The 12251-nt window shown below is 44.3% G+C and overlaps 1 protein-coding gene across 2 annotated transcripts in view; it reads right to left on the reverse strand.

Moving 5' to 3' along the window:
- Positions 1-12251, reverse strand: part of PALLD (palladin, cytoskeletal associated protein) — a 542838-nt gene that overhangs the window by 399638 nt on the left and 130949 nt on the right. The window contains exon 1 of one of the 2 annotated variants that reach the window (XM_073644168.1): positions 1270-1393. The exons of the other annotated variant lie outside the window; for it this stretch is intronic. Coding sequence (XP_073500269.1) covers positions 1270-1304 — 35 coding nt within the window. The 5' untranslated portion in view covers positions 1305-1393. Of the gene's footprint in view, positions 1-1269; positions 1394-12251 lie in introns of those variants that run through there. 2 annotated transcript variants of the gene reach the window in all.

The raw sequence follows: 12251 nt of genomic DNA on the forward strand, positions 1-12251 counted from the left end.
ATGTAGACGAGCCATATCAACATATAGATTACTGTATATATAACTAGATCTATAATGAAAGTTACACAATTTTCAGGTTTAAAAGTTCCACAGTGAAACACTCAATTCTGGTAGAAAATATGACTATAGGAATATTGGAATCATACAGGGGCCAAACAATTTGCAGAAAATGACAAGTCCAAAAAACATCACAAAAATAGGTCATAAAAATAGGTCATACATACCAATATGAATAGTGAAGAATATTGGTAAGTTTGGCAAAAATGGGTCAAGAAAACAATTAAAAAAAATGCTTAGGATAATATAAAAATGACCACATTAAGGGCTCGGGCACATGAAAGTAACAATCGTACAAATGCTATCTGTTGTATTGATGGATAGCACTCATCCTCATGTTATTCTATGGGGCTGTGCACATGTCCGTCTCACTCTGAAGAAAAAATCACAGCATGCACGAGTTGCATCCGATTATCGGATCACACTCTGCTATTCATGTCTATGGATCCGTGGAAAAAAATCAGACCGCACTCAGATGACATCCAAGTGCGGTCCGATTTTCACGGACTGACAGAATGGAGAACATAGAGAATTTTTTTTTCCCTTCACATCAAAGAAAATCGGATCACACACTGAATAAACTCTGATCAGATTGTGATTAACATAATTGGACCGATTCTCCAGGATGAGAGAAAAAAGGTTGTGTGACCCCAGCCTAAATCCGAATGATATAAACTGTTAACTATGTGACCTCAGGATCATGAATAACAGGTCGCCAATAAATCAATGCTTTTCCAATCTGTATGATGGCATCAAGACAATGTTGATTGTTACAAGGTGTATATCCAGATTTTGCCTTCTTCCCTGTCACTGAATGTCCCTGATTCCGTGACAAAAATGAGTGTTAAGTGCTGGGCAGTACATGAAATCCTGGTGTTAATGATTGACAGCCACGTCCCCTGTTGTGCGTCTACTCCGTGTGACAGCACAAACGTCACCTACACTGAGAAAACAAAACTACAGCCAGAAATAGACAAGGGACATCACATAGACTCAGTGATTGCTTCATGTCACCCAAAAATACTAAGAACTGACGGGATAAGCAAGAAGATCACAACACATAGGTATCAAGTCCCATTCATTACACAACCTCTCAGAGCAGATTTAGTAGGTCACCCCATGGGGCTGCACTCCACTCCACCACATATAGGCATTTACAACACAACCTAAGGATGGAGAACACGTTAACTTGACATTTAACACATTACATACCATAATGCAGCAAACCTGAACTTGACTTTTAACATAAGCTGGGTTTGTCATTTCGCAGAACTTCTTGGGTTACTTATGATTTTTTTCATGGGCGTTCAGGTAAACCTACTGCGTTCATAGTGCACAAAAGAAGGTCATCTCTGCTACAGCTGAATGCACTAATCTAGCATAGGGTGTCACTCACCAGAGCTGGAGCAGGGGACAGAGTGAAGGAGCTGGCCGCCTCTCAATGTGTGGAGACAAGGAGAAATCCCAGCAGTCACATTCCAGGCAGTCACATGTACGCAGACCTTCTCCCAACTCCTCCAGATCCCACGCAACAAAGACTCCTGCCTGGGAAGGAGGAGGAAGTCGTGTGCTAGTCCTCTCCTGGCTACATGTGAGGCAGGCAGTGCTGGAACCAGGGTGTGTATTTTGGGGAGGAATGCTAACAACCAAAAATAACACTGACTGTCATCTTCTCTCAGTTCCTCCTCCCTGGTGTCTGCTGTGTGAATTTACCATTGTCTAGGGATTTCCATGGGCTCCTGCCGAGAAGGGCATGGAATGATGCAGTGCCAGGCTGGAGAGGTAAAGCCAATCTTTTTTATCTGGACTTCTTCCATTACTAGTCTCAGGAGCTTGGTGATCTGAAGTCCACTTCCATAAAGCTATTGCCAGCAAATGCAATAATTAGGGTAGTATTGTTCGTTAGGAGTAGGACATATAATTATGGTAACATAATGCATTTCCAGGTACGCGTTAATGAGAAACTTTGTCAGCAATAAATATTTGTATGATCATTATGTCCATTTATGTCAGGCGGACATAATTGTTCAGATCATGCCAATAATTGCTTTACTACATACAAGCCCTGTACATCAGCAGTAAAAAATAAATAAAGGATGCTATATATTGTTGTGTTATCTCATCAAAATTCAACTAATTGTATATCAGTACATCAGGTGTGGCTAGGGGTTAAACTCAGGGGCGAAACATGTGAGTGAGTCCCTAACCAGGTAACCATGTTTACAACTACAGTGGTGCCCCCTAATCATAAGTATAAGTAACCTCAGACCGGGCTGTTACTGAAAAGAAATCTCTATACAAAGACCAACGCCATACAGTGACATATAATGGTAGATACAAATCTTACAGAACATGTAAGTGATAACAATACAGTTATAGATGGAGACTTACAGCTGATGTTCTTTCTGATGGAGTCCTTCACATTTCCTATCTTTTCCATCTGGCCCAGACCGACGTGACAACTTCTTCCAACCAAGACTAGTGTGTACAACAAAGATGCATTTGACTTTACCCTAGAAAACACATTTTGCCACCTACAAAGTAACAATGTACCATATGGACCTTTGATAGTCACAATACTCTGTGTGCCCCTATAATAATAATGCATCTTAAGTGCCCACTTAACATTTACTAATGTGCCCTGAGTAGTGATGAGCGAATATGTTGGAAATCCGATCTCAAATGTTAAATTTGACACAAATATGGCACATTCGGATTCGTGATCAGAAACGCAAGCATTTTTTCTTAAAATCTGCAAAAACGGTAACATTCGGTGAAAAAGTGCAGGAAAATTATTGCAGTGTAAGTAAACTGTTTTTAACACTTTTCCTAGCATACTGCTTGTGTATGATGAGCGGGGGGACGTGTTTGATGAGGAGAGGTGCTGTGGGGAGAGCAGACAGAAGCTGAGACCAGCGTTGTGCTTCTAATTTTTTTTTCTCTTTGTGTGCAAATCGCGGCTAGCCAATCAGAGTGCAGGAAGCATCCACACTGTCCAGACACGAGGACGTGTGCCATTGGCTGCTGAAATCACATGTCCTCTCTATATAAAGAGCAGACATGTTCTCTGAGTGCCATCTTATTGTAACTGGTCACAAAAACTGTTGCTGAACCCTTTTAGCTAGATAGATGGGCAATTGCTTCTAAGTAAGACAGTTTAGATAACTAGTGTCCTGTGTGTCTGTGAAATCGACCTTAGAGCAGATTTTTTTTTTACTTGTGCTATTACTGAGGTCTAGACAAAAACAGTGGGGTCCATGGTATAGGACGGTGTTGTGCATTGCTTCTATTGTGCTCCATGCACGAATATCCCTTAACCCCTTTACCCCCGAGCGTGGTTTGCACGTTAATGACCAGGCCAATTTTTACAATTCTGACCACTGTCACTTTATGAGGTAATTACTCTGGAACGCTTCAACGGATCCCCCTGATTCTGAGATTGTTTTTTCGTGACATATTGTACTTCATGATAGTGGTAAAATTTCTTCGATATCACTTGCGTTTATTTGTGAAAAAAATGGAAATTTGGCGAAAATTTTGAAAATTTTGCAATTTTCAAAATTTGAATTTTTATGCCCTTAAATCAGAGAGATATGTCACACAAAAGAGTTAATAAATAACATTTCCCACATGTCTACTTTACATCAGCACAATTTTGGAACCAAAATTTTTTTGTGTTAGGGAGCTATAAGGGTTAAAAGTTGACCAGCGATTTCTCATTTTTCCAACAAAATTTACAAAACCATTTTTTTAGGGACCACATCACATTTGAAGTCACTTTGAGAGGTCTTTATGACAGAAAATACCCCAAAGTGACACCATTCTAAAAACTGCATCCCTCAAGGTGCTCAAAACCACATTCAAGAATTTTATTAACCCTTCAGGTGCTTCACAGGAATTTTTGGAATGTGGAAGAAAAAAATGAACATTTAACTTTTTTCACAAAAATGTTACTTTAGACCCCATTTTTTTTATTTTGGCAGGTGTAACAAGAAAAAATGGACCCCAAAATTTGTTGTGCAATTTCCCCTGGGCACGCAGATACCCCATATGTGGGGAAAAACCACAGTTTGGGCGCACGGCAGGGCTCGGAAGGGAAGGAGCGCCATTTGACTTTTTGATTGTAAAATTTGCTTGAATAATTAGCGGACGCCATGTTGCGTTTGGAGAGCTCCTGATGTGCCTAAACAGTGGAAACCCCCCACAAGTGACCCCATTTTGGAAACTAGACCCCTCAAGGCACCTATCTAGATGCATAGTGAGAACTTGGAACCCCTAGGTGCTTCACAAATTGATTCGTAAAATTTAAAAAGTATTTTTTTTTCCACTTTTTCATTTTTACGAATCAATTTGTGAAGTACCTGAGGGTTCCAAGTGCTCACTATGCATCTAGATAGGTGCCTTGGGGGGTCTAGTTTCCAAAATGGGGTCACTAGTGGGGGAGCTCCAATGTTTAGGCGCACAGGGGCTCTCCAAACGCAACATGGTGTCCGCTAACAAATTGAATGGAAAATCGGCTCAAATTATTAGCGGACACCGTGTTGCGTTTGGAGAGCCCCTGTGTGCCTAAACATTGGAGCTCCCCCACAAGTGACCCCATTTTGGAAACTAGACCCCCCAAGGCACCTATCTAGATGCATAGTGAGCACTTGGAACCCCGAGGTGCTTCACAAATTGATTCGTAAAAATGAAAAAGTGATCTTTTTTTCCACTTTTTCATTTTTACGAATCAATTTGTGAAGCACCTGGGGGTTCCAAGTGCATTATATTTTTATTTTTAGTGGATTATTTTTTTAATTTTTTTTAAAATATTTTTACAATTTTTTTTTTTTTTTTCACTTTCTGGGAGTTTTTTTTAAACTTTTTTACTTTGTCCCACTATGGGACTTTCACTTTTTTTATTCTGATCGCCTGCATGGCACAGGAATGCAGCACCATCCCTGTGCCATGCAGGCCGTCAGCGTTGGACAGGGAGAAGATTGTTTGGAGATGCACTGCGCATGTCCAAACAATCTTACTGCTGTCTGGTGACCCGGATATTGTCATGACAACATCGGGTCGTCATGGCAACACCCGGGAAGCCGCGGCAGACAGCGCTGGAGGCCGGAAGAGGAGGTGAGTATACCGATCACCTCCCCTTGCCACCGCAATGCTGCGATCGACTTCGATCGCAGCATTGCGGGGGTTAATGTGCCGAGAGCGGTGCAGGACCGCTCCCTGCACATAGTACCGGGTGTCAGCTGTGACAATCAGCTGACACCCAGCGGCGATCGCGCCCGCACAGCCTGTGTGCGCTCGATTGCGATGACGTACTAATACGGGTCAGGCTCTTAAAGACCAGGGCACTGACGCGTATTAGTACGTCATGGGCTTTAAAGGGGTTAAATCTATTTTTTCACTTGCTAATGTGATACAGCAAGCAAGCCCTACTAGGCCACCTTTTCGTTTTGTGGGGTTGAAATTCAGCTGTATGCAGAGCTCCTGAATGCAGAGTACAAAAATAATTTTTTTTCATTTGCAAATGTGATAGCGCAAGCTAAAGTAGCCCACCTTGTCATTTTTAGGGGTGAAATTCAGCTGTATGCACAGTAAAAAAATATATATATTTTCTGTTGCTAGCCAGAGTACAAAAATATTTTTTTCTCTGACTAACATGATACAGTCTGCTATAAGCCACCTAGTCCTTTTGTGGGATTGAAATTCATCTGTTTTCAGAGTAAAAAAAAAAAATTTCTGTTGTTAGCCAGAGTACAAAAAATATTTTTTTCTGTGACAAACGTGATACAGTCTGCTGTAAGCCACCTAGTCCTTTTGTGGCAGTGAAATTAAGCTGTGTGTAGATTGCGTAAACAAACTATTTTTTTTCTTTTGCTAACAAGAGCAACAAACATGATACAGTACGTCATATGTCACCTTGTCATTTTGTGGCGGTGAAATTAAGCTGTATGCAGAGCTTATGTAGAGTAAAAAAAATCTATTTTTTTCTGTGACTAACTTGATACAGTAGGCTAGATCTGAGTTTGAAATATCTTGGAGCATATATTCTATGGCCTCATCCACAGTAAAAAAATACTTTCTTCTGTTACTAACGTTATACAGCAGGGGATATCTCAGTTTGAAATAGTTTGGAGCATATCTGCTATGTTATACAGGCCTCATCCACACTAAAAAAATTATTTCTTCTGTTACTAACGCATTACAACAGGCCAGATGTCAGTTTCAAATTTTTGGGTGCTGGTATTGTTCTCCACACAATGGTGCATATGAATAAATCGAAATTGGTTTTCTTACTACTGTCGTATATAAAGCAGGCTACATCTCATCTTTTAATTCTTTGATGCAGATATTGTTCTCACAGGGGTACATATGATAAAATAGAAATTGGTTTTCTTTCTACCGTGGTATATAAATCAGGTTATATTTCATCTTTTAATTCTTTGGTGCTGATATTGTTCTCCATACAGGGGTACACATTAGTGATGAGCGAGCACTAAATGTGCTTAACTTAGTGCTTCAGTGGTTTCTCAAAATCTACCCAGATCTGCCAGAGCTGCTTGTGAAAGTACAACGCGTGTGTCCCCATTTAAGAAAGTCAGCAACAGCTTCCACCACCCTGTCAGTGCTTCAGCAGCATTTGCAGCTTCCACCTCACCGACTGCTGTGCGATGTCACCACACTTTGGAAATCAACATTGCAGATGTTGGGAAGGATTTGTGAGCAGCAGAGGGCAGTTGTTGAGTACCAGCTTCAACACGCCCATTGAAATTCAGGTCAGCCTCCACACATAACAGCTAATGAGTGGGCATGGATGTCTGATATCTGTGTTGTCCACCAAAACTTTGAGGACTCCACTAAGATGGTGAGCGGCAATGACACCATAATTAGCGTCACCATCCCGCTTCTCTGTCTACTGAAATGCTCGCTGCTCACAATTAAAGAGGAGACATTGCAGGCGGAGCAAGGAACTATACAGGGTGATGCTACACAGACCAGCAGGGTCGGCATCAGCACCCGGGCAAGGGCCGTGGCCCTGAGCAGGCGGGGGGGCCCACTCGCCGTCGGGCTCCCCGCCGCGCTATGGGACTTGTGAGTGGAGGAGAGCAGTGCCAGCACCTGCTCTCCACCCGCTTGCTCAGGGCCCCGGTACCCAGTGCAATATTTACCTCACCCCGTGCCTCCGCAGCAGGTCCTGTCTCTTCCGCGGCTGCTGCACAGTGACGTCCCAGGTCAGAGGGCGCGGTGACGTCTGCCCACCATGCTCTCTCTTGAGCCGTCACAGCACAGAGTGGGAAGACGCCGGTGCGTGTGAGGAATCCGGAGTAGCGGCAACAGGTGAGAAGTGAGGTGAGTATTTGATTTTTTTTTTATTGTATGGACTCATGGGGCATTATATGGTTTTCATGACATCCTGCATGGGGCATTATAAGCGAGGGGGTGTGTGACATCCTGCATGGGGCATTATAAACGAGGGGGAGGTGTGTGACATCCTGCATGGGGCATTATAAGGGAGGGGGGGTGACATCCTCCATGGGGCATTATAAGGGAGGGGTGTGTGTGACATCCTGCATGGGGCATTATAAGGGAGAGGGCGTGTGACATCCTGCATGAGGCATTATAAGTGAGGGGGCGTGTGACATCCTGCATGGGGCATTATAAGGGGGGGTGACATCCTACATGGGGCATTATATGGGGGGGAACAGCCTGCATGGAGCATTATGTGGGGGGAACAGCCTGCATGAGGCATTATGTGGGGGGAACAGCCTGCATGAGGCATTATGTGGGAGGAACAGCCTGCATGAGGCATTATGTGGGGGCACAGCCTGCATGGAGCGTTATATGGGGGCCAGTATTCTGTATTGAGCGTTATATGGGGGCCAGTATCCTGTATGGAGCATTATATGGGGGCCAGTATACTGTGTGGAGCGATTCGCCGGTCTCTGAGCTATTGTAGAATTTACAATAGATATCGCTCATGTAATGTAAGAAGTGAAATCTTTGGCATTGTACTATATATATATTTCTCTGCGGTATCTGTGCATCATGAATCGTGGTATGTGTTAAAGGGGCCCACTGAGACTCTTTCGCCCAGGGCCCACAAAAACCTGGAGCCGGCCCTGCAGACCAGCCTCATCTCAATGAGGATTGGGTGATAATGAGTAGTAGGAGGAGAACATGGACAGTCATCCTCTTGGTGAGGACAGGGAAGTCTTGGCTGCCTTGGAAGTCTTGATACCCCTCTTTCAGTCTGTGGGAAAGCTGTATGAGTTTCTCTTAATGATGACTTTCAGTCGCCTAAACCGTGGCTTTGCTTATGCACATTAATTCTCAAAACTCATTGCAGATCAGGCCATTGCCAAACTCTGTAATCATGAAATTCAAGGCGCAAAGAAAGATGTTTGTGTGTGATCTGATGTTGTACAGCACCACCGAAAAGTGTGATCTGATGTTGTACAGGCGGTGTGCAACAAGTTGCATTAGAGGACTTTCCTGGGAGAAATGACAGCCGGAGTAGATACGGTCTCCCTCTATGCCAGTCCTTTCACTGAGCTAAAGGATATGGCTGTGGTGAAATACAACTATTACCGAGAAGCAGTGTCAGACTGAAGAACATTGGGCCAACCAGAGGATTTGATTATGAGGGTCCACCTTTCTCCCCCGCTCAAGAGTCCCATAGCAGCTGCAAGGTTTGCACTATCAACTCTCTGGTCTCTATGAAATATCTCTGGTCTAACATGCTGGAGAAACTTGCACCTACTGCCACTCAGTATCTTCAGCTCTTTTGTGAGAAACTAATGTTTGGGCAGCCACTCAGTCTACCAAATAAAATTCCTGAGAAGGAAATTTGGATGGCTTTACTTCTGGTACTGGGTGCACTGCTAATACCATGGCGTGCCATAATTCACTGGAAATATTCCATGCAGGTTGGAGACAAGCTCATTCCCACTGAAAGTACCAGCAGCAAGCTAAGCAGATGGTGGCCTCTATCATCAATACGACCTGCAAGGTTTGCATTATGAACTCTCCTGAAGGAGAAGCCAGGGCCCACCAGAGGATTTTCCGGTTCTCTGGTGGGCCTGTCCAACCCTGCAGAGAAGCAGCCCTGGCTGAGAAAAGTCTGTGTGAAGGTTCCCAGACACTCTATGGCTGCTTTTATACTGTGGACTGGCTCCAGCAATCTATAAGATTGCAATCTATAAGATCCCTTCACTGGCTCCCAATTGCCCAGGGAATCCAGTTCAAACTAACACTTACCTACAAAGCCATCCATAACCTTTCTCCTCCGTACATCTCTGAACTAATCTCCTGATATATTCCCTTACGTAATCTCCGGTCCTCCCAAGACCTCCTTCTCGCCTCCACACTTATTCGTTCCTCATCCAATCGCCTCCAAGACTTCTCTCCATCCTCTGGAATTCTGTGCCTCAACACATCTGATTAGCTACCTCATTCGGATCCTTCAGACGGAACTTGAAAACCCATCTCTTCAAGACAGCCTACAGCCTTCCATTGCTTCGCTGCCACCTCAACACCACCGAAGCTACTGCAACCCCACAACCTACTGTCTCATTCCCCACCATCCTGTAGAAGATAAGCCCGCAAGGGCAAGATCTATAAGACTTAGGTTAAGTGCCCACGTAGTGTTTTTGCAGCGTTTTTACGGCTGCGAAAACTCTTGTAAAACAGTCTGCCATGCAAAGCAATGTGAATTCGGATGTGCTGTGCACATGATGCGCTAATTTGCGCGCCAAATTCGCATTGCGTTGCAAAACGCAGCATGACCATTTCTACCGTGATTACGCTGCAAATTTGCGGCCATTGAGGAACATTGAAACGCAGCAAACCCGCAGGTATATGTGGATTTGCTGCGTTTCAATTAAATTCAATGGCCGCGAATTTGCAGCGTAATCGCGGTGCGTGTGGTACCTGGGATGAAGAGGAGACTACAACTCCTCTTCATCCCGGCTACCACGCGGTGATAAAAAGAAATAAAAAAGTACAAAACCTGTATATTCACCTCTCTGGCGGCCCCCGGTCTGCTCCCGCCCACGTCCTCTCTCCTTGGCATCCCGCGGTGTACTGTCAGGACCTGCGGTGACATAATTTAGTCACTTGATGGTCACGCGACGTGACGTCGGCGGTCAGGTGATGGTCGCGTGACCATCAACTGACTAAATGACGTCACCGCAGGTCCTGACAGTACATCGCGGGACGCCAAGGACAGAGGACGCGGTCCGGGAGCAGACTGGAGGAGACCGGAGAGGTGAGTATACAGGTTTTTTTTTATTTTTAATTCTTTTTTTTACTATAGATGCTGCATTTAAAGCATCAGTTGTTCACACATTATAAATCCATGCCAGTTGCATGGATTTATATTGTGTGACCAACTTGTCAAGCACTTTTCCAAGTGATGCTCAAAATCACTTGGAAAACTGCTTGAAAAAACGCGTGCGAAAATGCATGTAAAAGCACTAAAAAAACGCTTCTCTGTGGCAGAAAAAACGCATGTAAATCTGCATGCGTTTTTTTCTGCCACAGAGAGGCAAAAACGCTCTGCATCTAATCTGCTACGTGGGCACATAGCCTAAAGATGCAATCTGGCACCTTGGCAAAGCCCAATTCTGTTTTCCCTCTGATATCTAACAATAACAAACAGGTCATGCTGGAAAAAACTGAACCTACGGCCAATCAGTGTCTTCAGCTCCTTTGTGAGAAACTAATGTTTTGGCAGCCAGTCTACCAAATAAAATTCCTGAGATATGGAAATTGTGGATGGCTTTGCTTTTGGTACTGGGTGCTAATACCAAACCGTGGCGTGCCTTTCACTGGATATTCCTGACTGGTTGGAGACAAGCTTATTCCCACAGAAAAATACCAGCAAGCTAAGGAGATGGTGGCCTCTATCATCATGAAGGAGTTTGGTCGTTGTCTTGGGGACCGACCACCGCCGCTGTGTACCTTGTGAACATTGTGTTGAAGCTTGCAAGGATTAAGAGGGTACATTGGCGAGTCTGTTTTTTCTACTAAAGATCCTGCTGTTTTTATAGTTTTAAGTGAGCTCACAGAGACCGTGGTTTCTGCAGCAGCGCATCCAGGCCGGGATAGTAGCGGAGAAATTGCTGTACCATGAGGTTGAGGATTCGAGCCTTGCAAGGCACATGTGTGAAGTTTCCCTGGCGTAGGGCCACCACCAGGTTTGCACTGTTGTCGCACACGACCTTCCCTTGCTCCAGGTTCAGTGGAGACAGTCATTGCTCAAACTCGGCCTGGAGATCAGTCCACAACTCTTCAGCTGTATGACTGCGATCTCCAAGGCATATTCATTTTAACACTGCTTGATTACAGTGAGCCCTGGCTGCCCAGTACGGAGGTGGAGGGGATTCTATCTGCACTGTTGGAATGTGTGTCTCATTAAGGTGGAGGTTGAGGCTCAGGTGGAGGCCCTAGAGGAGGTGGAGGAGGCAGAAGCACTGGAGGAAGTGTTAGATATAGAGATTTGTCCTGCAAGCCTTGGGGATTCCAACACTTGCTGTCTAGTGACACCTTGGTGTTTAGTGGTTTAGTTCTCCATCCCCTGGTGTATAGTAGTTTAGTTCTCCAACTCTAGCTGTTTACTAGTTTAGTTTTCCAACCCCTGTTGTCTTTTAGTTTAGTTCTCCAACCCTTGTTTTCTATTAGTTTAGTTCTCCATGTTCTGGTGTGTATTTGTTTCATTCTCCAACCTTAGCTGTTTAGTAGTTTAGTTCTCCAACCCCTGTTCCTGTTGTCTATTAGTTTGGTTCTCCATCTTCTGGTGTCTAGTGGTTTAGTTCTCCATCCCCTAGTGTATAGTAGTTTAGTTCTCCAACCCTATCTGTTTAGTAGTTTAGTTTTCCAACCTCTGTTGTATATTAGTTTAGTTCTCCATGTTCTGGTGTGTATTTGTTTCGTTCTTCAACCCATCCATGCCCACCCCCAGGGGTTAACGTCTGGTGAAGAGGGTTTGGATTCTGCTTGGAACCCTATTTTATCTGGGCCCGGATCAACTGGAAACAATTTTGGGCATCGCTACACATGCTTTCCCCTTCTTGAGTCTGTGAAGCTTTGTATCAGACCTCTGATGCCCCAGAATAGAATGTGTGAACAGCTTTGCAGACTCGCCCATCTGTGGTTCCCCACAATCAGTTGGGCGGTTGCAGAGTTGTGATGCGGGGGAA

This window comes from Phyllobates terribilis, unplaced genomic scaffold (genome assembly GCF_046119375.1).
Source record: "Phyllobates terribilis strain yellow unplaced genomic scaffold, ASM4611937v1 Scaffold_1__5_contigs__length_1240528914, whole genome shotgun sequence".
NCBI classification, from domain to species: Eukaryota; Metazoa; Chordata; class Amphibia; order Anura; family Dendrobatidae; genus Phyllobates; species Phyllobates terribilis.